The 27,297-nt window shown below is 35.9% G+C and overlaps 1 protein-coding gene across 2 annotated transcripts in view; it reads right to left on the bottom strand.

Moving 5' to 3' along the window:
• Nucleotides 1-5,159: 5,159 nt before the first annotated feature.
• Nucleotides 5,160-27,297, bottom strand: part of UNC13C (unc-13 homolog C) — a 565,259-nt gene continuing 543,121 nt past the window's right edge. For both annotated transcript variants that reach the window (XM_034993923.1, XM_034993924.1), the window contains 3 exons: nucleotides 12,113-12,205; nucleotides 10,558-10,717; nucleotides 5,160-6,981 (listed from right to left, as the gene is read on the bottom strand). In XM_034993923.1, the coding sequence (XP_034849814.1) occupies nucleotides 6,699-6,981; nucleotides 10,558-10,717; nucleotides 12,113-12,205 (536 nt within the window). In that variant the 3' untranslated portion in view covers nucleotides 5,160-6,698. The remainder of the gene's footprint in view (nucleotides 6,982-10,557; nucleotides 10,718-12,112; nucleotides 12,206-27,297) is intronic.

Below are 27,297 nucleotides of genomic sequence, written 5' to 3'. Positions count from 1 at the left end.
TGTAGTAATCAAAACAATATGGTACTGGCATAAAAATAGACACATAGATCAATGAAAAAAAAAATAGAGGGCCCAGAAATAAACCCATGCTTATATGGTCAATTAATCTATGACAAAGCAGGCAAGAATATACAATAGGTAAAAAATAGTCTCTTCAAATGATGCTGGGAAAACTGTATAGATGCATGTAAAAGAATGAAACTGGACCACTTTCGTATACCATACACAAAAATAAATCCCAAATGGATTAAAGACCTAAATGTGAGACCCGAAACCATAAAACTCTTAGACCATATATAGTAATTTTTCTGACATTGGCCATAGCAACATTTTTCTAGATCTAGCTCCTGAGGTAAGGGAAACAAAAGCAAAAATAAACTATTGGGACTATACCAAAATAAAAAGATTTTACACAGCAGAAGAAACCATCAACAAAACAAAAAGATAGTGTTCTGAATGGAAGAAGATACTCGCAAATGTTATATATAATTTGGGATTAATATGAAAAATACATAAAGAACTTATACAACTCAATACCAAAGAAACAAACAATCCGATTAAAAATAGGCAGAGGATCTGAAGAGACATTTTTCCAAAGAAGGCATATTGATGGCAAATAGACACATGAAAAGGTGCTCAACATCACTAATCATCAGGGAAATACAAATCAAAATAACAATAGATATCACCTCACACCTGTTAGAATGGCTAACATAAAAAAAAACAAAAACAAGACAAGAAATGACAAGTGCTGATGAGAATGTGAAGTAAAAGTAACCCTCGTGCACTGTTGGTGGGAACATAAGTTGGTGCAGCCACTGTGAATAACAGGAGGTGCCTGGGGCGCCTGGGTGGCTCAGTTGGTTAAGCGTCCAACTCTGGATTTTGGCTCAGGTCATGGTATCAGTGTCATGAGATTGAGCCCCACATAGGGGTCAAGCTCAGTGGGGAGTCTGCTTCTCTCCTTCTCCCTTTCCCTCTGCCTCTCCCCCCATGTGTGCGTGCTCCATCTCTCTCTCTCTCTCTCTCTCCAATAAAATAAATCTTTAAAAAAAGAAAACAGGAAGTTCCTGAAAAAATTAAACCTAGAAATACCATATGATCCTATAATACTCCATTTTAAAGATAGACTACTCAACCGTCTAATATTATAGCTATAAAAAATGGGAGAATTAACTGACTAATTTAGATACCACTTTGGTATATAATCATAATTTGCCCCAAGTTTATCCCTTTGCTTTCTGGAGACCATCCTTGAGGACTGGTCTGAGTCATAAGAAGTGCCCCAGACAATGTACTGGAGTGGGGTAGAGAAAATAGCTTTAGCAAAATTAGCTCATCTGGATTCCAGGTTCCTATTGGGCTATGAGCTGGCTGATATTAGGCTAGTCATTACATCTCTCCTAGTCTCAGTTGCTTAATCTTAAGTGAAGAATTTTGATAAAATGATCTGCACGATTCCTCTCAGTTCTTAAACTTTATGATCTGTCATATCTTTTTCCAGATGTTAACAGTAAGAGGCTTACAGCTTGAATATATAGTAATTTTTCAAACTTGTAGCTTAACTGACTTTCTGTAAAGGAGGCAAAAGACCAATGCATCATGAGTCTTTTCATTTCAGATTTCTTAGCTCAGGTTTTTGGCAAGAAAAAATCCATTTAATTAGCTTTGTAAAATGCTAAGTACACCAATTAAGTAGAGATTGTCAAATTGGATTGCAAAATGATGGACATATGTGCTGTCTGCAAGTGTCACACTTTAAATATAGTGATATAGATAGCTTAAAAGAAAAAAATGGGGAAAAGATATACCACTTAAACCCTAATTAAAAGAAAGCTATACTAATATAAGTTATTGTATACTTTAGATCAAGGAAAATAACCAGTAGAAAAGATTGACAACATCACATAATGATAACAGAGTTTAATTCACCAAGAAGATATCATATTCCTCAACGAATATATACCTAACAACAGAATTTCAAAATATGCAAAGCAAAACAGAAATGAAAATATAAATAGAAAGACTCATAATTATATTTGAAGACTTCATCTTTCTCACAGTAATTGGTAGACCAAAGAGGCAGAAAATCTGTAAAACATCGAAGATTTGAAGAATACTACCTATAAATTTGACTTGATTGTAGAAGTTCCTATGAACGGCAGCAAAATACATTCTTTCCTAGTGCATATGGAACACTCACCATGCATATCTTGGGTCATGAAATAAATCATACTAAATTTTTAAAAAGTGAAATCATAAAAGTATATATTTTTTACTAAATGGAATCAAACTAGAATGAGTAACAGAAGAATAATTGAAAAATTTCCCAAGTATCTGGAAATTTAATAAGACATTATGTAACCCATGGATCAAAGAAGATGCCATAGGGGAAATTAGAAAATATTTTTAACTTAATAAAAATAAAATACAACATATCAAAATTTGTGAAATAAAGCTAAAGCAGTGCCTAGAAGAAAATTTGTGATATCAGTGCTTAAATTTTAAAAGACAAAGGGTATCAAATCAATAATCTAAGGTCCCACTTTAATGAATTAGAAGTAGAAAAGACCTCATCAAGCAGATGTAAGAAAATAATAAAGAGAAGACATTGAAATTCAAAGCAGAAAAAAGAAAAAAAAAATCAAACCTTGTTCTTTTAAAAGATGAATGAAATAGGTGAAGTCCTTAGATTGAACAAAATAGAAAGACAAGATCTAAAATACCAATATAAAAATTAAGAAGGGAAAATCAGTATAGATCCTACAGGTATTAAAGGATAATTAAAGAATACCATGGAAACTTTATGTTCATTAATTTGATCAAGTAAGTGAAAGCAGTTCCTTAAAAGACACAAATAAATTTAAACTCAAGGGGAAATAGACACCTTTAACAGTTTTATATTCATTAAGGTAGTTGAATTTGGTGTTTCAAACCTCTCAATAAAGAAGAAATCTAGATCCACGTGTTTTCAGTGTTGAACTGTACCAAATTTTAAGGGAGCATTTAGATCATTTCTATATAATCTCTTCCAGAAAGGAGAAATGGAGGAAACAATTCCTAGTTCATCTTAGGAGGCTATAAATATCCTGATACCAAAACAAGACATAAACATAACAAGAAAAGATAACTAGGGGCCAATATAGCTCCTGAATGTAAGTGCAAAAATATTCAGCAAACACGATTCTATGAATCTGTCAAAACACAAATGTATAGCCACAGAGTATATGCAATTTAAAATATATGTGATATATATTTATATATATAGATAACCATCACTTTCTTTTCCTATGTATATAAATCTTTGTAAATATACTTACTATTTCTAAGAAGTTATTAATTGCAATATGACCTATTTTTTTTATATATTATTAAGGAGAGAAACCAACCTATCATGCGCCAATGTTTATAAAATGTATCCTGATTTCATAGCTGTCATGATGTGGGAAAAAAGGATAATTTAAAATATATCTAATGTGATATTCATAAATTGGAATTTGTCCTCCCTTAAGTGATATATCCTAGGTTTGGATTAAAAAAAACAAACACCAGAAGCCTCAACCAGAGAGACCAGTGATCTGTGGGGGGCTGGAAGTCGGGGAGGAAGAGCCCGCTGTTTCAAACAAAGTACTGGAGTGAGTACAGGTAGTGCTAGGGAAGGCAGTCTCCCCCCTGTGTGTCCAAGAACTCTGCAAATGGTAATGGGGGAATCAGACAAATCAGACCTCCACCCACGGATAGTTTCCAACTCCTGTATGAATGATTATTTTTATTGACGTATAAAGATTGAAGCTATTCTATTACTTCACAAAAAAGTTAGGTTATATAGGTTAGAGAAATTAAAAGGAGACAGTAAAGCTTGCTTCAAACATTTTTTTTTTAAAGTCAAATGAAAAACACGAGGCTAGAATTGTCATTTATAAATATGCCTCATTTAAGGGAAATTCAATATATAAATTATCCTAGAAAGAGATGCATTAGAGCAGGTTGTGATGGGGACATCTGATTACTTAAATGATCATTCGTCAGAGTTCCTTTAAATTAGTAAGTGCTCCACTATGGTTTTAAATACTTCATTTTGGCCAAATTTGATTTTCATGTGTTTCTTTAAGAACTTCTAATGTGAGGTTTATCTGTAAATGAATAACAGAGCTTTATCTTTGTGCATCTTATCTAGAATAAGATAAATTTCCACACATTGTAATGGATCCTACAGTTGACAGTGATGCTGTGATTACTAATTTGGGTCTGTAAACACAACAGGCTTTGTTTTGGAGATAACAGAAATGCTTGTGTCTTGGGAGAAACAACAGAGCCTGCAGAATTTAGAATTATTTCTAAATTATTACCTGTACTTTGTGATATTAATAAATAGACTCAATTCACAATGCCACCATTAGCATTTGATATATATATTGTATACTATTGTATAAAAAAGAGACAGAATAGGGCGCCTGGGTGGCTCAGTTGGTTAAGCGACTGCCTTCGGCTCAGGTCATGATCCTGGAGTCCCGGGATCGAGTCCGCATTGGGCTCCCTGCTCAGCAGGGGGTCTGCTTCTCCCTCTGCCCTCTTCCCTCTCGTGCTCTCTGTCTCTCATTCTCTCTCTCTCAAATAAATAAAATCTTTAAAAAAAAAAAAAAGACAGAATAAATAGATTCAATTAAATACTGGAAAAAAATACTTAGCTCGTAAGTGATCAATGCGAATCCAAATTGCCATTTCTTCAAGTGTATCATGCTTTATGGCAATGTGCTCCTAAAGAGCTCAAGTCGATGTTCTGTAAAATCATTGTAAGATGAATCTAGAATTAATCATTCAATCAAATAATAAAACCTTGTGTAACATAAGTTTTTATTTAAGAATGTTGCTTGTTTATATGTTAAATGTTGCGTTTTCCTTGTGGGGCTTAACAATATTCAGAGATATACAGGTGGATACCTTAGTCCTTCCTTATGTTCAGTGTCATTATCTTTAATAGTAGCTGTTTCCATGAACACAACACCTGGACAAATTTTCTCAAATTTTAATGAGACATTAGAACCAAATAATGTGAGAAGTGTTCTATCCAGTAAAAAGAGTCTGGGGTTTTTATTCCTAAGGAATGAATTTATGCTGCATAAATGAAATAAAAAGGCAGAAAATATAATAGTGTTGCATGTGTTCAATATACATCCATTTATTAATGCATATGCCAGAGGATAGCATTTGTACTATGCATTTGGAGAAGTCATTAACAAAGCAATTGCCTAACAATTTAACATGAATTAGTGGATCTCACTGGTCTGTTTTCACACCCACTAGCAAAATGGTTCTGACAGTCATGATACCAGTCATTTCTGTCCTTAACATAGCAGACCAGCTTGTTCACAAAACATATCACTGTAACAGGTTCTTGTTTCTGCATGTGTATGTTGTCCACTAACAGTTATGACCAGAAGTTACAATTACAAGGTACTGTGCTGCAGCCAAGTATTTAGATACAGTCTCTAACAAGCCAAAACATAAAAATACAGAAAATGCAAATATTCAAAAACTATTTCATATTCAAAATCCGATCTAGTTCTATTTTAATGTACCAAGCTGTATTAAGTTGTTTTCCTATTGTATCTGATGCATTTTGGGCTTGTAAATAACATAAGTTACAAAATTATAAGCAGTTTCTTCAGATCTTAGTTTACATTTTTCACTAAATAAATGAAGACATGTCTTTTTGCTCCAGTGCAATATATAGTAATGCTGCATTCAGTATAAATCGTCGAATATTTTTTTAAAAGAAAAAAGCATTTAACTGAGTAAAGTGCTAAGTAAATAAGGAGATAGTCATAACTGTCAGAGGTAAAACACTAACAGTATAGTTATTTATTATAGGTAATTTGAAGAAACAAACCTTCCACTGCATCTCTAGACCCTTAATCCTATGACTTTCTAAAGAATGACATTTGGTAAAGCCAAGACATAATGCTAGATGGTAAATGTATCAACTTACCTTTTTTTTTTTTTTACAAATGTGATGTGACCTTGGCAGTTTTAAAGAACAAAGTTTTGTCAATATATCAAACATTGTTAACAAACTCTATTTAGCATTGCTTTGTATAAGTTTGCTTTAATAGCATTTCTTCACAGTGATATTTCAGAAAGGTTGGAAATTGGTCGGCATAAAATATTTCCCACATTTTCTATTTTAATTTGTATGCAAAAATCATCACAATAGATCTGCAACTATAAAATTACAAACACTTTCTAGAAGTGACTGTATTTCTAGTTATGATAGAAAAAGTTACTTGTATGACATCTACAATGAGGTAAATCTAAATAAAACAGAATTTGGTAACAAATGCTTTCTGATCTATGGGCAATACAAGCGAATTTAACAAAGACAGTGGACAAACCGAAAAAATGAATTGTTTTTTTAGTATGTTTAAAGGATGAGAAATTGGTAATGAAATGAAACATTTTAAAAGATACTCTGGATATTTCACTTTACATCATAATTTTGGCACTTCATGGAACATTAATTTCCCAAAGCCCAGCATTGGTATAAAAGTTCAGCAGGTTTTCCACATACTTTGTAGACATTGTACTTGAGTACTGGCAAACACTGAAACGTGGCAAACTAAACATTCCCATGTATTTGCACATGCATGCAGTAGTCAGAGTTTATGAATTCCCAAAGATGATATCTTGCAGTATTTGTTTCAAGCACTCTCTTCAGATCTCGTTTCAGATTTCAGTCTTACAAATTCTTTAGCCACGTCATCGCTGGTCCTCTGAGAGAGTATTCTAAGGATAGTCAAACCAGTTTCATCCATAGAGACATTTTTCAGAAGGGGATACCATGCCCCATAGCTTCCCTTTTCTGCTATGTTCTGTAGTTGAATTACCGTCATTCCGATAATTCGATCTTCTCTGGCAAAGCAGTAATCTTTAACTGAGAGATGAAGCTCATAGGCCCCTGGCTGGTTTTCATTACCCAGAATGCTGTGTGGATTAAAAATAAGAATTTTGAGCAAAACCTTGACTTCACCTAGGGATCAATGTAGTTCTAAAATACTGTTAAAAGTTTTCTCCATTCCTCAGCATGTAATTTGGCAAAATGGAGTATTGTGTATTTTAACTCTGATGTAAATATCATTTCCATTTTAGATTGTTTTTACATAGATATTGCTTAGCAATCTAACTTAAAAACTTCTTTGCCTATATAGAAATAGGACATCAGGGGCACCTGGGTGGCTCAGTCGTTAAGCGTCTGCCTTCAGCTCGGGTCATGATCCCAGGGTCCTGGGATTGAGCCCCACATCGGGCTCCCTGCTCCACGGGAAGCCTGCTTCTCCCTCTCCCACTCCCCCTGCTTGTGTTCCCTCTCTCGCTGTGTCTCTGTCAAATAAATAAAATCTTAAAAAAAAATAGGACATAAATCTGAGTATGCTTTACTCTCTTGATATTAAGCATATTAATAGAAACATTAATTAAAATACCTTATACTTAATTCTTGGAGGTGTGGTCTTCCTACTGATATAGGGGTAGGATGGGGTTGGTAGGGATCGTGGGGGCTAGACCAAGGAAAAGGGGTAGTATTTCTTGCCAGAATTTCTATGCCATTTCAATATCAATTATTACATTCTCTTTTCTTTACCTCAGAATCCTGGATATGCTATTATATCTAGGAGCCTTTTCTCGGGGGAATACACAACACAGACTATCAAGCTAACAAAGACAAGACTATTCACAAGATGCCAAATTAGATACAAATCTCCAGAGTAAATCAGTTCCACCAGAGCGTGGTGCTTCAATGCCAGTTCTTTCCGATGGCGACAGTTAGACACCTGTCAAGTGTGGGGCTGAGGATGGCCTCGACTAATACCAACTAATACGCTCAGTGCAGAACTGAGCGTAATGAAGAAGGCTGAGAGGTAATACACTGAGAATAATCCTCCCCTGCCCCTTATTTTACTTCATCCTCAGATCTCCTTGACTTTCTAATGAATGCACATCTGTTCCTCAGCAGTACGAGCTTCCAAATCCCTTCCTTTTCTAAGTGACATTTTAGATCAAACATTTTGCAGATTCAAACTTTTGTTTCTGAGCAACACTGATAACTGAAGTGTGCACTTATTTTAGAGACAACCTGAAATAAAGTGAAAGAAAATGGAAGCCTGATGGGTAAGAACAGAAGAGCAAAATTTGATAGGAGCCAGATCTTGTGAATTAAAATGCATCAAAATGCTGCCTTTTCCCAGAATCGTGCATGATTTTAGTACCTCACAGTGTTATATCTCAATTTTGCATGAGTCAAGTAATTGCTAGAAACTTTTAGAAGACATTTTAACTGGATCACATTTTTTTGTGTGTCATTTAGAGGAGTAGATACGTGGAATCTTGTGAGCTGATTAGCAGGGATTATGAATATGATTAATCTATTACAGCCATTTTAAGAGATGTGGTAGGATGGTTAAGTTTTAATGAGTGGTAATAGAGTTTAATATTCAGAACTTAGTGTGCTGAAAATTCTCTGGGAAACTAAGTATGTGAAACAAGCAAAGAACCAAGCCAGTGAGAAACTGTTTTGGTAAGCTAAGTGTGTGTGCATGTGTAAACCCCAAAGTCTTGGTCCTGGGTCCTCCTCTCTTCATCCCTGGGTCAGCTCTTCTAGATTTATGCAATTATATCTATATGCAGATAATTCTCAAGTTAGATCCAACTATATATTGGATATCCCTTCTGGAATGTACCTTAGGCATCTCCAAATTATTATATTTAAAACAATCTTTGATCTCCTCATCTCTTGTTCCAATTCTCCCATCTCAAGAAATCACTATGTACCCAATTGCTTAGCCCAAAACCTAGAGGTCATCTTTGATTTCATTCAGTGCCAGATAACTTCCATTTGCCTCAACTGGATATACTTTCCATCCTTTTCCTTGTACTTTGCAAAAGAATGCTGACCCCTAAGGACTGGATCAGTAGAGTTTCTTCATGCTGTGGCTTCCAGTTGGTTTGGGCCAAAAGGAAGCCCCTTCAGGAAATCAGAAGTAATGATGAGGATGAGGTCAGAGTCTATTTCCCTGGCCCCTTGTGTATGATGCTTCCTCTAGGGTACTGTTTGCCTCCATGGAAAGGCCACTGCTCTTTCTGCGGTGGCTGATGACACATGAAGTTATTTTTCCCCCAGTCTTAGTAACTAATCTTCCTCTCTTACATGCACAGGGGTAATAGCTTGACCACTAGTAGCCCCAGTTTACATCACTATTGCTTATAGTCCTTCGATTCTCACATCCTAGTAAATTCCTTTGTAAATAAGGCTGTCTTGATGAAATGTCCTAAATTATTTTCAGAAACCCAACTTATATACTCTTTCTTTCATGTGCTACCTCCTGCCGAGTGCAAGTTCTATAGAATCTACTTCCAGTACATAACCAGAATCTTTCCACTTCTTTCCATCTCTCTACTCCTTACTTCCATTTCCCTACTACCATCTGTGAGTCAGTATTATCCCTTGCTTGGACTACTGCAATAGCCTTCTAACTCATCTTTACATGTTTGCTCTTGTTTTCCCATCATTTTTTTTAATATAGCAAACAGAATAATCATTTAAAGATATAAATCAGATCATTCATGTTCTTATCTGAAAATTCTTCAAGGCCTCCGATTGACCTTAGAATGTCACCTAGTCTCCTTTATCCTGACAGCAAAGTCCTGTGCACCTTTACTCCGTACCGTACTCTGGCCACTTCTTCAAACTCATTTCATCTCACTCCCTTGCCCATTGTATACTATTTCTTAAATATGCCAAGTGTGCTCCTGCCTTAGTCTCTGCGCTAGCCATTTTGCTTGGCCTGAGATGCTCTCCACCGTCTTGCTTGCATGACTGGTTCTTCTTTTTCCCCTCAGGTTTCGATTTAAAAGTCATGTGCTCAGAGAGGCTTTTCTGAACACGCAATCTAAGCAGCCAATCAACCAATCTATTACATCAGCCTGTTTTAATTCTCTGTATAGTACTATCCTATGATTAATTTTTGCTTATTTGTGATTTTTTTTTTAAAGATTTTATTTATTTATTTGAGAGAGAGAATGAGATAGAGAGCATGAGAGGGGGGAGGGTCAGAGGGAGAAGCAGACTCCCTGCCGAGCAGGGAGCCCGATGCAGGACTCGATCCCAGGACTCCAGGATCATGACCTGAGCCGAAAGCAGCCGCCCAACCAACTGAGCCACCCAGGTGCCCAGCTTATTTGTGATTTTGATGTTTCTCATCAATGATGTTATTCATTTCTAGAAAGCAACTTCTATGACAGCAGAGACCTTCTGTTATTTATACCAAATTCCTACAATAGTGCTTGATGCATGGTAGGCACTGAACATCTATTGAGCAATGGAAGGGAACTAAAAACATAGCTGTCTTAATTTGCTGGGATCAGGGGTGAACAGGAATACATCAACGTATAAGTTTTGCTTTCTTTCGCAAAGCCCAGTGCCATTCCCACCCTGCACCCCTCAGTAAGTTTAAGCTGTATAATGGCTATTGCCTGGTTGAATAGGTGAGTCGGGTCCTGACTTACAATTGAAATGTTTCATTGTACTTTGGTGACCACGTGTTGCTTTTTGTCTTGGTGCCTTGTTTTCTCTTCTTGTCTCCAAGGTTAGGTCCCAGTATACAAACTTCCACAAAGGGCCGGAACATTGTAGTGGTCTGCCAGTTTAGGTCATTAATAGCAATCACTAAAAACCACAAAGGGAAAGGAATGCAAAATGTTAGCAAACAAATGTGTGGAATCTTATCTTCCCCTTTGGTCCTTAGAGTTAATTTTTTTTTTTTTTTTTGATGTATGAGATCTCCTTTCTTACTTTTTTATTAACCTTTTTATTTATTTATTTATTTTTTATTATGTTAATCACCATACATTACATCATTAGTTTTTGATGTAGTGTTCCATGATTCGTTGTTTCCGTATAACACCCAGTGCTCCATGCAGTATGTGCCCTCTTTAATACCCATCACCAGGCTAACCCATCCCCCCACCCCCTCCCCTCTAGAACCCTCAGTTTGTTTCTCAGAGTCCATAGTCTCTCATGGTTCATCTCCTTATAAGTTATATTTTTAAAGTCTATCATGGGTATCTTTCTAATCCATTATATGTTTTCCAATTGCAAATATTCTACTATATGGATACTCCATCCTATATTTAACCAATAACTTATTCTTAAATGGTATGGCTATTTCCTAACTTCAGGCATCACAAATAATTCTTAAATGTACATTCTTAAATGTACACTTGCATCATCCTTTGAAAATGTTAAAATATATATTATAATTAAAATAGTTATTGTAAAAGTTCACAAAACTTTGGGCATTTGATCTGTAGTGTCAAAATATTTTTGAAAAATATTTAAAGACCCTGGCAAGTGTAGGCATGCCCACTTACCAACACTGTACATAATCTATTATAGACTATAACTGTGTTACTTTTATAATGCAAACATACATTAGGCAATGCAATTTTAAAATGTGTCAGAAGGCCATGGTTTTTAATGAGGTGGATATTGTGACTAAGTCTATAATAATATAAAATAGAATATGGTTCTGCTGAGCAAAATTAACCATTAAATTTCACCTTTGAAATGACCCCAGCATTCAGATTATATTTTTGCAATCTAAAACCAATAGATTGAACTAGTCATTAAAAAAAAAAAAAAATCAAGCCCGTTGTTGAAAATCACATAGAAAAAGAAGTAAATAGGTAGATAATGTGAATAGTAAGAACATACTGACCTCATATATAAAATCTGACAAGGTATGGAGCCAACCATAGCCCTAATGTTCAATGTATATCCTAGCATCAACAAGAGAAAATGTTCAGTGTATACTGGTTTGAAGTGTAATCTCCAATGTATTTAAACCATTTAGATACTTCAGATAATATAGGCTAAATATCTGTACCATTGATTTTTTCCAGCTTTAGATCAAAAGTTCTGGTTTCATGAAAAAATTATGAGCATGCCCTAAAATCATTAAATCTTTTTAAAAACATATCTAAGAAAAAATTACATTTTTTTATATTATTGCAAAGGTTAAAGTCCACTAGGCTGTTTGGTCTATCTGGACTCGATATATACCTTTTACAGTGACTTTATGCTCTCCAGTTCCTGGGGTAGCGGTGATGTCCACATGAACAGATATCTGACCCACTGAATCTTTGGAGGGGCGACCTGCAAATAAGCAGACATTTACTGGCTCAAACTTCCAGGCTACTTTAATAATAGACACATACATTTTCTGCATAAGGGACTTGAAAGTAAGTTCATGGAAATGAATGGTTCTTTTCGTTAATAGCACATAATAGGTATTGATAAATGTTCATTAAATTAAATTTGCTCTGCAGATTTGAGGCTTTGGTATAATCATATTTAGCCCACTGAGCTAAAATTTCATATGGTTCTCAGATATCATAAGACACCCTGTTAGTAGTAGTATGGTTAGAAGAACTTGCCGTTGCCTTACTAGGCCCAATTGAGCTCTATTTATTGCTTATGTACAAAGGTGTGTTATTGCCTTTCATGCCTAAAAGAGCTTTTCTACAATGTGCCCTACCAAAGCACTGGGGCCACAAAGATGGCTCTGTAGAACATCTGCTTTCATGAAGCCCACAGTAGGCCAGGAGAGACCAACCTATGAACACAGTGTTGCAATACCTATATCTATATGCTGCAATACCTATAATGTATATTTGCAAGGTCTACTGATGGTATAAAAAGGTGTAGTCCATTCTGTCCTGGTAAAGGTTAGTCAAGGGTTAACATGCTGTATCAGAAAGTCCCTGTGATTTGGGGTCAGATAATTTTAAATTAATATCATAGTTACATCCCTACTGGTTCTCTGATCAGATTTTGCCATATTCTCAAGTCTGTTTTCTTATTTGTAAAATAGGGATAATAACACCAACCTCTTAATATATATACATGTATTAACATCTATGAACATACATATTTTTCCACATATAGGGGCATAAGTTCTAACTATCCTTAAACTCATCTTTATCTTTTCACCTAAAACTGCATAGATCATTCCATTTCAATATGTATAAAGTTATCCCTTATTCTCTAAGATAGCCTGGAATAGCACAGCACTAACTACAAAGTAAATGTTCAATGAGTAGTTGCATGAAAGTGAATCACTGAAACGTTTACAAATAATTAAAACACAGAAATATTTAAAACATTTAAAATAATGTTTGGCCTTTATTCCATTATGTGAATATACCATAATTTATTTAACCATGTTTTTGTTTATCTTTTGCTATTATAAACAAACTATAATAAATACTTATTATTCATATTTACAAGTTTTTAGTATAATTTCTGTAAGTTAAATTTACTTGTCAAAGTAGGTGGAACTTTAATTTTGTCCCATAGAGATTTTTTAAAGCAGATTCTTATTTATTTAAAAATTTTTTTAAGTTCCAGTGTAATTAACATGTAACATTATATTAGTTTGAGGTATATAATACAGTGCTTCAACAAAACTACGACACTACTCAGTGTACTCTTCATCCCCATCACCTACTTCACCCATCCCCCTCCTCCCCTCTGCCATCCATCACTTTGTTCTCTGTAGTTAAAAGTTGGTTTTTCAGTTTGTCTCTTTTTTTTTGTTCATTTGTTTTGTTTTCTAAATTCCACATATGAGTAAAATCATATGGTGTTTGCCTTTCTCTGATTGACTTATTTCACTTAACATTATGCCCTCTAGATCCATCCGTGTTGTTGCAAATGGCAAGATCTTATTCTTTCTTATGGCTGAATAATATTCCATATATATATATGGAATAGTATATATATATATATACACACACACACACACACACATGCATACACACACACACACACACTACATCTTCTTTATCCACTCACCAGTCAACGGACACTTGGGCTTCTTTTATAACTTGGCTATTGTAAATAATGCTGCTGTAAACATCGGGGTGTCTCTATCCCTTTGAATTACTGTTTTCATATTTTTTGGGTAAATACCCAGTAGTGTGATGGCTGTATCATAAGGTAGTTCTATTTTTAACTTCTTGAGGAACCTCAATACTGTTTTCCAGAGTGACTGCAGCATTCTGCATTCCCACCAACAGTGTAAGAGAGTTCTTTTTTCTCCACATCCTTGCCTACATTTGTTGCTTCTAATTTTTTAAATTTTAGCCATTCTGACAAGTGTGAGGTAATATCTTATTGTGGTTTTGATGTGCATTTCCCTGATGATGAGTGATGTTGAGCATATTTACATGTGTCTGTTGGGCATCGGTATGTATTTTTTTGGGGAAATGTCTGTTCATGTCTTTTGTCCATTTTTTAATTGGATTATTTGTTTTTGTTTTTTGTTTGTTTTTTGTGTGGAGTTAAGTTCTTTATATCTTTTGGATACTAACCCTTTATCAGATATGTCATTTGCAAATATCTTCTCCCATTGAGTAGGTCATTTTTGCATTTTGTTGTTTCCTTTGCTGTGAAGAAGCTTTTTATTATGATGTAGTCCCAACAGTTTTTCTTTGTTTCCCTTGCCTCAGGAGACATATTTGGGAAAAAAATGTTGCTATGGTCAGTATCAGAGGAATTACTACTTGTGCTCTTTTCTAGGATTTTTATGGTTTCAGGTCTCATATTTAGGTCTTTAATCCATTTTGAGTTCATTTTTGTGTATGGTGTAAGAAAGTGGTCTAGTTTTCCCAACATCATTTGTTGAAGAGATTGTCTTTTTTCCAATTGGATATTCTTTCCTGCTTTAACCATATAATTGTGGGTTTATTTTTGGGTTTTCTATTCTGTTTCATTGATCTATGTGTCTATTTTTATGCCAGTACCATATTGTTTTGATTACTACTGCTTTGTAGTATATCTTGAAATCTGGGATTGTGATACCTCCAGTTTTGTTCTTTTTCAAGATTGCTTTGGCTATTTGGGGTCTTTGTTCTATACAAATTTTAGGATTATTTGTTCTAGTTCTGTGAAAAATGCTATCAGTATTTTGATAGGCATTGCATTAAATCTGTAGATTACTTTTGGTAGTATGCATATTTTAACAATATTTTTTTTTTCCAATCCATGAGTTGTCCCACAGAGATTGTAATAATTTATATGCAATATATGAGACTAACAATCTTATTTTTTAAAAATATATAAATGAATGAATGAATGGCTAATAACCAAAGCTGAAAATAAAAAGCTCTAAGAGACCCAATTTATACCCTCAGAGGATCACTGATTTGGGTCAGAACTTTTCAAAAAGACCTGATGAGAGTCACTTCACCAAAAGGACGCCCCCCCACACACAACCCCACCCATCCCAGTCATTTGATAATAAAAGGTTTAAAGGATAGAAAGTGAGGGGAGGATAGGAAATGGTTGTTTTGTTTTGTTTTGTTTTACCTCAGGTAAAGGAAAGAAAACTCCCAGAGAAATACACTCCTAATCCTTGGAAGCAAGATGGTTATTTCAGCTTTGAATTGGTTGCTTACTTAGCAGACAATATGACCTGAGCCAAATAGGGGACAACCAGCCACAGTGTGTGCCAGAACCACCTCCTTAAATCCATGGCTGCTAGGAAGTATGAGAAATGGTTCCTGAATGTGCTCGAAGTGCCAGAGTTGGGCACAAGAAAGGGAAGGAAGATGCGGTCATGGGCTATATAGCCTTGTCAGGGATTGTCACAGATGGGGCAAAGATGCATGCACCTCAGAAGAATGTGGCATGATGAAACAGGTGAGGTGCATCAGGAATAAGAGGGCAAGTCTGGACCCTTGGAAGAGTCCATTAATGCCCCAAGGATCTATTTGGAAATGAGTCTCACACCAGCCATCTCTAGCGAGCTTCTGCTTCCCCAAAGACAATGAACTGGAACAGCCCTCAGCATTAGCCAAATAGACAATGACCCTTAAGTAGACAGTGACTACAAATGATCACTCCTGAAATTAAGTAGTCACCTGTCTTTTCCCTCTCCTTCCTTTCTCCTCCACAACACAGAAACCACCACCAAAGGTAAGAAGAAAGGTACAGATAAGAGAAGCCCACACCTTCCTTACTGCTAGCATCACCATTTTCACCTGCTTGTGGGGAGATAAGGAGAGCTCTGAATCTAATAAGTGATTAGAATTTAATGTGAGCAGGAATAGGTCTTAAAAATGTAAATAACTTTCTAATGGTGCAAGTAACTAATAGGGTACAGACCTGGATTGTGATATCAGTAAAGGAGGTATCCAGGTAGTAGAAAGTGGGGCTCACAAGCAAAGATGAGAACTTTTTTGGGAAAATAAGATAGTTTTATATTATCCCTAAGTTGGTGATATCCTTATGAAGTCTTCCTATTCAAAAATAGAATATAACTTCCTATTATTCAAGTCTTCTTTTGTGTACTTCAATTATGTTTTATTTTTCTTTGTGTGAATGTTACATATTTTTTAAAGGCTTTTTAAAAATGATTTATTTATTTATTTGAGAGAGAGAGAGCACGCAAACATTAATGGGAGGGATAGAGGGAGAGAATCTCAAGTAGACTCCTTGCTGGGTGCAGAGCCCCACATGGGGCTTGATCTCACAACCATGAGTCAGATGCTTAACTGACTGCACTCAGGTGCCCCAGGATGTTGCATATTTTTGAAAGCTTATTCCTAGGTATTTTATCTTATCCTATTTTAAATGGGACAGCTTCTTCCATTATGTTGATAATAGGAAGGCTAGTGATGATTGTATGTTAATTTTTTTATCCATCGAACTGATTTTTTTTTCTTTTTGAGAGAGAGAGAGAGAGAGAGAGAAAGGAGGGGAGACGGGCAGAGGAAAAGGAGAAAGAGAATCTTAAGCAGGTTCCATGCCCAGGGCGGAGCCCAAAGTGGGGCTCGATCCCACAACCCTGAGCTGAAATCAAGAGACTGATGCTTGGGGCGCCTGGGTGGCTCAGTTGGTTAAGCGACTGCCTTCGGCTCAGGTCATGATCCTGGAGTCCCGGGATCGAGTCCCACATCGGGCTCCCTGCTCAGCAGGGAGTCTGCTTCTCCCTCTGACCCTCCCCCTTCTCATGCTCTCTCTATCTCATTCTCTCTCTCAAATAAATAAATAAAATCTTTAAAAAAATTAAAAAATTAAAAAAAAAAAAAAAAGAGACTGATGCTTAACCAACTGAGCCATCCAGGTGCTCCCCCAACTGAATTTTTTAATGAAAGATTGCCCTTAATTCTTTGAGTGTTGCACATATATAATAAATTATCTTTAATCAATGAACATTTCACTTTTCCTTTCTAGTTTTTATACCTCTTATTTGCCTTGGCTAATGGCTTGTCTATATTACATGATAGTATTTAAAGTAGATATGCTTGTTATCCTCCATTTGGCTCTCCAAATTAATTTTCCACCCTTTTTCACTCTGCCTTCTGCCCTCACGGGCTGTCTGACAATTTCAGTGGTGTCTTCTATACTCTAGTGTCTATTTGGGTCTGGCCAAAGGGAAGCCCTGGCAAGAGATTAGAAGGAGGAAAGAGAGTCACGTCAGGTATTTATTTCTTTAGTCTCCTTCCTGGGGGCTCACCTTGTGCTAACTGAATCCTGCAACCAAACATAATTTCCTTCAAGCAGCCCTCACTAGGTGACAATATTTTTCCAGGTTCTAGTTGCTTCCTCTTCCTTTGTTACTGTTAATGCAAGGAATAGTTCAATAGTTCACTCTTTCTTCTGGTTTCTTTATATCCCCTGCCTATACCTTTCTACATAGTTTCTTTATTAAATCCTTTCCAAATAATCTTAATCGGGGTGTGCCATCAGATACGTGTTGGGACTTTGGTTAACAGAATTAATGTTTTTGATTTGCTCATAACTTTAATGAAAATGCTTCTAGTATTTTCCCAATACTCTTTTGTGGAACAATGAGACAGTCTTTGAGGCAAGGAACAGGGCTTAAAATATAGACACTAATTTCTTAGCAACTATTACTTTTAGGAATTTCACAGAGGAGAAAATCGTTAAGGAGCTTCCTAAAGGCTGAGTTGGAGTTCATCTCTTAGACAAAGGAAGTCAAGGAAATAGCATGAAAGCATATGCATCAGACAGAATGGTGCATCCTGGAAACTGCAAGTAGTTTAGTATGGATGGAACACAGATGAGGGAGTATCAAGAGGAAACTTTTATGAAAATCTTGGTACCTTGAATGCCACAGAAATGTTGAGACATTATCACAGAGCGGCTGAGAAGTCTCTTAAATTTTTGGCTATGAGTGGCACAGATTTATTTCTAGAAATAAGTCCTCTCATTTGAGTAAAAGATGGATCATTCTCATCATTCCATTCTCTTCTGTAAAGTCACTTGCATCTCACTGTACCATGAATCAAGTCCTAAAACCCAGCACTTTCTTAGGATGCTTCTGATGACCTTTTACTTCATCCAATTTGTGGGTCCATGCTGTTCACAGTAGCCTAATTCTTGAAAACTTTCTTCATGTTTTCCCCAAGACAAACCACATGTTGGGAACATCCTTTCTCTGTTATCCTATGAAGCCCTGTCCAAACACCTCTACTATAAAAATATGTTCATTTTTTAATCCTATAAATAATCTGCAATTATATTCTTGATTTCTTCAAATACTAAAAATCCTAGGCAATGGAATCATACTGCTTTGATTATGCAGATGGTCTCACTCATTAACAGATAATTAAAACTCCATGAACTTTCATTTTCTTATTTTTTTTTTAAAGATTTTATTTATTTATTTGAGACAGAGAGAATGAGAGAGACAGAGAGCACATGAGAGGGGGGAGGGTCAGAGGGAGAAGCAGACTCCCTGCAGAGCAGGGAGCCCGATGCGGGACTCGATCCAGGGACTCCAGGATCATGACCTGAGCCGAAAGCAGTCGCTTAACCAACTGAGCCACCCAGGCGCCCTCATTTTCTTATTTTTAAAGTGGGGATAAAACCACCTATCTGGCAACACTGTGGTGAGGCTAAAAAGAGATAATTAAAGAATATATAGAATATTTTGAGCCTTGCATTTAACAGCTGCTAGGAAATGCTTCCAAGTTTATTGTGATAATAATTCAATTCTTAATAAGGGAATATTTCAAAGTTATTAAATTCCTTGAGGATTCATGCATAATGCCCACATATAAAAATTATGAAAAAAATATGGACATTATGGTTGGTTATCTAGATCAAAGACTGTAAGAAGATAAATCCAGAATGATGGACGCTCTGCCCAACAACCTTGGAATTCTATTTCCTTCACTAAGACTTTCTGGGTTGAGTAGAATAGAGATGGCAGATTTTTAGAGCCCTCAAATGTCTAATAGGGAAAACTCCTTCTTTATAATGTAAAATCATTTATTAACCAAGAATCTGGTGAAATGAGTTTTCTTTATTAACAAAGGTTTTTTGTTTGTTTTTGTAACTACTGTTAAAATCACAGTTGTTGGGAAAAGGCCTCTAAGGGACAGTGAAAATGCATGCATCCAGTTTGCATATTTGTCATTGTTTTACTAAGGACCAGAGCCTGCTCAGTGCTTGGGTTTGTGGTTAAAACTTGTATGGCTTGTCTTGTATGTATTCTATGAGCAGTGATACAGCCCAGAGTAAACATCATGAAATGATGGTTTCTGCCCAGAGTAAACAACATGAAATGATGGCCAGGCAAGTTATTGATTGAATATGTTTATAATTGAGAAAAGCTTTCCATCAGGACATCACCAGGAGGTGTCATTTCTTCATTTGAATTCTAATAGCCAAGTTAATTTAAAGTCTTTAATTGTGTTGTTAAAGAATTTGAGAGATTTTAATGGCAGGAAATACTAAAGTTCTAGTTAAGAAAGTTGAGTTTCTGTTTGCCGCCTTTATTTTGGAGGAAAAATTTAATACTGTTTTAAAACAAGTAACAGCTTATGAGACTTGCCTAAAACCTTTTAAAAGGTACTGTTTAAATGCACAGATATGTTTTCCTCTTTTACAAATTGCTTTCTGCAGTGTTCTACATGTACCTGCTGTCTGTGTGTGTGTGTTCCCTAAAGAGATATGGACAGTTCCATTGGGAAGAGAAAAACATTAAAATCACACTTATGTACTCAGCATTGAATGAACATTTCTGTGAAACTGCCTAGGTAGAAACTTTACTAGACTCTAAAAATACACATTTCCCTTTCTAACACAAAATGTGAAATTTACTGCTCAATCAAGTCAAACATAGGCTTGAGAATTGACTTCTTAATGTGTCATAACCCTAAACAAGTAGAGTTAGGAAGTAGTTTAAAAGCATTAATCATTGCCATTATTGCTTTAATAGTCATGCTGTTCACGATCGTCACTTTAGGACTCCAGGTCCTGCTTTCATGGCCGGTTGTTTATACCACCCCTCTAGCAGTCATGCTGTGCCTGGTATTATAGTTAATTAAACAGATATTTTTTTTTCTTCCTAACTATATTCCATAATGGCAGGAAATATTAATATTAATAATTCACACACTTTATCTCCAATTATATAATAAACTTATGATGTTATTTTGATAGACATTAAAGGACCAATTCATTGATTAAATGTGCAGGCAGTACTCACTTTACATGGTGTGATATGCCCAGATTTCAACTCCCATAGTTTAGTAAAATAACACCCCTGTCCCAAAAAACAGGTTCAGATTTCACTTATCATGGTGTAGTAAATGTGTATCATTGCATAAAGTACAAACTTTGCTGCTAGTTTTTAGTCCACAAATCACTACATAAATAACAGATATGTCATCAGTGATCAATTACATTGCTTCTTTCAAAGTCTGCTGGTGCTCACCTGTTCAGTTTACACACACAGCAAAGTGTGTAGTTGGGTGGCTGCCTTGCTTCCCAGTGATGAACCCATGTGACATTTTACAAACATGGACAATCAAAAGAGGGAACTGACCAGCAAAGATGAAAGCGCAGCAAAGAAATACAAAGTGATAAGGCTGGAGTGAAATTTGCATGGAATATAAATGAGTTAATTGACAAGATGACCGAACTTGGGAATGTTGACACTATCGCCAATGGAGAGACTAGAGAAGCGGATGGGGAACTCAGCGAAAATGAGCTTCTTGGCAATAGATGAGGAAGAAGATGAAGATGTCCTAGTGGAAGTGGCACTGGGGGAAAATCTTCACATTTAAGTAACTCTGAGATATGTTATGATGTTGAAAGTAGAAAGGATACATTGTCAGTAATTGACCCAAACTTTGGAAGGAATATGACATTCCATCAAGGTGTAGAAAAGATGCTTGCTCTTTATAGTTACATGATGAGATGAAAAATGCAAGTACTGGTCAAACTACTCTTGATAAGATTTTATTTTTTATTTTTTATTTTTTTTAAAGATTTTTATTTATTTATTCATGAAAGACAGAGAGAGAGAGAGAGGCAGAGGGAGAAGCAGGCTCCCAAGGAGCAGAGAGCCCGATGCGGGACTCGATCCCAGGACTCTGGGATCATGACCTGAGCCAAAGGCAGACGCTCAACCATCTGAGCCACCCAGGCGCCCGATAAGATTTTAAAAAGAAATGAAACACTTTAATTCTCAATGTCTCTAGTATTTCCAATTACAATGTATTAAATGTTGTACTATTTTTTTCATTTGCCTATATATTGAAAACTGACAGTAAAAGTCTTGTTTCTTTTGACAATGTTTCCAAGAGTCATAGCAGGATCCTAATTTTTCCTATTAATTAGCAAAAGTGCTTTGCACAGACACAGTTTGCACAATTATTTTTACAGTCCCGCATCACTGTGCAAAGTGAGCACAGTGTATATATATCTGAGTTGACTTATTTACTACTTTTGCAGGTGCTGAAACTGGAAGCTGCTTACTTAAGTCAGATGTGAGTTACAGGTGTATTATAGTGTGCAAGACATTCTTCCTCCCATCTGGCAGGTTTGCTACAGCCTTGAATCTGATTATCCAGCATTTGTACATGGTGAAATCTGTTGATTGCCTATCCCAGGATAAAAAAAAAAAAAAGGAATTGGACAAAGGCGTTTGAAGAAAATATATATAGATTAGGCAGTTATTTCCCAAAAAGAGAAAAGCAACATATAAGAGATTCCATTTCCCATGGAATGGAATATGAAAATCACCTAATATATTTGGTGCTTTTTATTACCAATTTTTATGAGAACTGAATGAAATGTAATCAAAGGCTATGCCTGTTACATAATTTTGTCTATTCAAAATCCATAGGAATTAGACAGTTGTATCTCAAATCAACACCTGGGCCTCTGGAATGTGTCTTTTGTCACCAATGTTAGTAGCTCAAACTTTCCCCTTCAGGAATGAAAACTGCTTATGTGAATAAACATTGGCAAATGGTGTAGAATTGCTTTATTTGAAGTTCTTTTTAGAAGAACAGTTTTTGAGGATAAAAGATCCTGATTACTATCAGATTATGATATACCATTATATAAGCACGCTAATAGAGTTAGTCTCTCATCCTCCATAATCTTAGCATACACTGTGAGGGAATAAATAATATTATAAACATTTAGTAATGATTATTCATGTGATAATTAACTCCAAGTCCTCAAAGCATTCTGTAAAATATTAGATGAAAAATATTACAGCTTCTCAAGTGATGCCTCCATTTTAGTCAAACTGACCAAGCCTCTGAGAAGGGGGTTTGAATCTATTCTCATAGCTCTTTGCTGGGATCCTCAAAGGGAAGGCATGGGGACTTCATAAGGGACAACCATTCTGGCAATGTCACAGCTGAATATCAGAGCTGATAGGTCTACAACTCCAGGTGGGAGTAACCTACCTCCATTAAGTTCTCTAAGTTGTTAGACATTATCAAAGATGGTAAGGTTGAATGAACTAGGAAGTGGCTTTATTGACTTGAACTCTTTTCCTTCTCTTATCCCTTCTTGTGCTTTCCTCTGTTTCTTCCCTGTTCTTTGCTCATTATCTCCACAGTATTTAATATATATTTGAAGGAATTCATGGTAATCAGGAATAGCTACAAGTTTTGACCACTTATGTGTGGCAGGCATTGTGCTAAGTGCTTTAGTTATAAGATCTTGCTTTGATATTAAAGGTAATGCGTACATTTACAGATGGTGAAACTGGGGCCTAGATGTTACTTGTCCAAGTCACTAAGTGGAAAAGCTGGGGTTTGGTCTCAGATCTCTGGTTTAGAGGGTACGGTATATACAGTGCTGTGATGTTCATTAAATACTACTTTTCTCCCAGTGCCCACCCTTTTACACATCAAAGAGGAAAAAACAAACTCTGTCTTGGTGTTTTGTTTTATGGCATTTAAAATCTTGCTGAGCTAACATATAGAAAAGATGTGAAATCCAAGATAAACACCATACTATATAGACAGATAGCATCTGGATATCTTAAGATTATGTGTTTTTATGTGATGACATTTAGCTTGCATTTGTAACTTTTTTATTAAACTCCACAGTATTTTACCTATTAAATTCCACAGTGATCATTCAAATATATATTTAAATTAATTTTGCTTCTTGGAACAATATGGTTTCTTAGATTTCTGTGCTTTATCCTTAAAGTTACTACTAACTGAAATCTTTTTTTTTCCTTGAAATTTTTTAAAATTCAAATTATTTAACATATAGTGTAGAATTGGTTTCAGGAGCAGAATACAGGATTCGTCATTTACATATGATACCCAGCGCTCATCTCAACAAGTGCCTTCCTTAATGCCCATCTCACATTTAGCCCATTCCCCACCCCCCCACCTCCCCTCCAGCAACCCTCAGTTTGTTCTCTATATTTAAGAGTCTCTTATGGTTTGCCTCCCTGCTTTTATCTTATTTTAAATTCCACATGAGTGAAATCATAGGATATTTGCCTTCCTCTGGCTTATTTTGCTTAGCATAATACACTCTAGTTCCATCCACAGTGTTGCGAATGGCAAGATTTCATTATTTTTAATGGCTGAGTAATAGTCCATTGTATATATACACCACACTACTGATCGAAATATCTTATATTGCTACTTTACATCATGAGTTTTCATGGCTATAGCATGCTGAAGTATGTTGCTGTGAAATTAATCAGTGATTAATAAGATTTGAGATGTGTCAAATCTTTGAATTAAGTCATTGTGCTAGTTGGGTATCCTTTTAGAATTCTTTTGGAAAGTTTAGTTATCTTAACTTGAAATATTTTAGGATTGAAAAACATAGTTTTTTTTTTTTTAAAGATTTTATTTATTTGACAGGGAGAGACACAGCGAGAGAGGGAACACAAGCAGGGGGAGTGGGAGAGGGAGAAGCAGGCTTCCCGCCGGGCAGGGAGCCCGATGCGGGGCTTGATCCCAGGACCCTGGGATCATGACCTGAGCCGAAGGCAGACGCCCAACGACTGAGCCACCCAGGCGCTCCAAAAAACATAAATAGTTTTTAGAATGAAAGGATGTTATTCAACTGACAAACTAGCTTGCCTCTGAAAAGGTCTTTTGAAATCCACCTGATGGGACAGATCATCAAGAAAAAAAAAAAAAAATTGGGGAAGTTGGTAGGATGTGAATATGGCCAGTCACTATCGTTTTTTCCTGCTTGGAAACTCAGTAGTTAAAAAGATGGGAAAATTTTCAACTTCAACCCTGAATTTGAATGCCAACTAGTACCCGAGACCTATTTCTAAGGTAATCAGTCATTAACTGTTTCACCTGACCAGTCAACATCTCTCTTTCAAAGTCTATTCATGCACCATGATTACTAACAAACACAAGCACCTAGGAGAGAAAAGGAAGAGATGGATTACTTCCATATTGCAGTGTGTATTCACACCAGGCAACTCATTATTGGTAGGAAGAGACTAGGGTATGATGCATTTTGAGGCATGAGAGTTTCAGAACATGTCTTTTCTTTTTGTTAGTCATTGAAGTCAGTAAACATAGTAGTAGGAGCCTAGCTAGTTCAGATGAGCGAAGTCAGGCTAGGGGGCTGTGCACCCCTCACTTCAAATGGTTGGATCTATCAGTCACCAAAGATTATTGAGAAGTAACTGTTTATCTTCCCGATTTACCTCAATGTATTACCTGAATAGATCATCATCTTTGAGTATGAGTAAATAAGGGGCTTCTGAAAAACAAAATCTATAGCACAAGAAAAAGATAACAATATCTCAAGGACTCAAAGGAGAAAGCCTATTGCTAGAAATGATGTTCCTGAAGAAGACAGAATAAAAAACGGATCCATAATAAAAGGTATAGTACAAGCAAATTTTTTGAGTTAAAAAATTCTGAATTTGTAAAGAATTCAGTTTGTTTCAGAAAAATTAATAAGGCACAAAATATATCCATATATATATAGGTGAAGAAGAGAAGAAAGGAGGAGGGGTAAAGAGGATGAAGAAAAGAAAGGAGGAAGAAGAGGAAGAAGAAATATATCCAAGAAGAAAAGCAGCAAAAGAGAACTTCAGCTGGTCTGTATTTTTCCTCACAAAATAAAATTCAGAAGGAAATGGAACAATGCCTATATAGTTATGAGGGACAGAGTCTATGATTCTGGAATTTTAAATCTAGCCAAGTTGTTTCTCATCTGTGAAAGAAACAAAGCAATTTCCAAAAACTCAAGAGCTAAGAAAATTTTTATATTATATATATTTTTTCAGAGAAGACTGGAGAAGTGTTGCATAAAGCATGGCAGTGAGCATTGGTGCCATTTAAATATAAGAATATTTTTTATTGTAACTATCAGGTGAGTAGCAAATGGATATATACCTCTTATTAGATACGAGTTTATGAAGACAGGCATAGCCTTCTTAGTTTTATATTCCCAGTGCCTATCTCTGTGCCTGACACAACAAAGAAAGCTCCATAAAGTGGTGGAAGAACATAAGTTTGGATGATGTGTGGATTGATCAGGAGGGCAGATATTAGGAAGGGATGAACTCTGTAATGGGAATGTAACTTTGAAAGGTTTGTTCTCTTGTTCTAATGTTGGAATATTGGGTTAGTGAATCAGTGGTGAAATAATGAAATTATGGTCATACTCAATGGAGATTTTCCTTATCAAACTAAATGGATATTGATCTATGCCTGGCTTCTAATCTACAGAAATATTCTCTTCTTGTAATAGTAACAGAGACAAGTTGCCATCTTTGCAGGAAAATCGTGAATTTAAGTACTTAAATTCTATTAATAGATGATTATGGAGTGTAAAATTTGCTTTGTAGTAGCTTAAAGATGATCATGGCAGTTTCTTAATTATAGGGGTTTTGGGAGTTTGGGGTTGTGGGTATTAGCAGTAGCCCAAGTTCTATTCAATATTGTGTTAAAATAAAATGACAAGACACAAGCAATAGTGAAAGAAGAATAAAAAGACAAATCCTGGGGAGAAACATTTAAAATTACAGAGAAAGTCTACAAAACTAGATCTGAAGTTCACCTGACGTTTTTACACTATGTGAAGATTCATAGAAAGAAAAACATGAAAATTATTAAATATAACAAACAAGAAGAGCAACATGATAATTAGTCAACAACCACTCCCCACCAAGTCTATCTGGGGAATTGCTTTCATTGTTAAAACAGCTGAAACACTAGGAAATTGTGACAGAGTTTTTACCTTTTCTTTTTTTTTAAAGCACTTCTTTAATGTTGCATTACATTATTTATGTGCTTCTAGTCTGTCTTGCCCACCAAAATCTAAGCTCTGTGAGGAAATTACCTTTGCCCTGGTCACAGATCTTTAGTGCCTAACACCATGCCTGATACATAGGAGATACTCAGTGCATTTTTTTTTTTTTAAGATTTTATTTATTTATTTGAGAGAGAGAGAATGAGAGACAGAGAGCATGAGAGGGAGGAGGGTCAGAGGGAGAAGCAGACTCCCTGCTGAGCAGGGAGCCCGATGCAGGACTCGATCCCGGGACTCCAGGATCATGACCTGAGCTGAAGGCAGTCGCTTAACCAACTGAGCCACCCAGGCGCCCGATACTCAGTACATTTTTGCCAAATACACAGTTACAAAAATTTTATTTTATTTTATTTTATTTATTTTTTTAAAGATTTTATTTATTTATTTGACAGAAAGAGACAGCTAGAGAAGGGACACAAGCAGGGGGAGTAGTAGAGGGAGAAGCAGGCTCTCTACTGAGCAAGGAGCCAGATGTGGGGCTCGATCCCAGGACCCTGGGATCATGATCTGAGCCGAAGGAAGACACTTAACCAACTGAGCCACCCAGGCGCCCCACAATTACAAAATTTTAAAGAAAGTTTAAGAATAATGCTTAAAGTGCAAGTTTTAGGTTCTAAAGAATAACTATAAATGATAAACTGGTTTTA

This window comes from Mirounga leonina, unplaced genomic scaffold, assembly GCF_011800145.1.
Source record: "Mirounga leonina isolate KUSES-001 unplaced genomic scaffold, KU_Mleo_1.0 Mir_91, whole genome shotgun sequence".
Classification (NCBI taxonomy): Eukaryota; Metazoa; Chordata; class Mammalia; order Carnivora; family Phocidae; genus Mirounga; species Mirounga leonina.
This window is presented reverse-complemented; position numbering and strand designations above follow the sequence as displayed.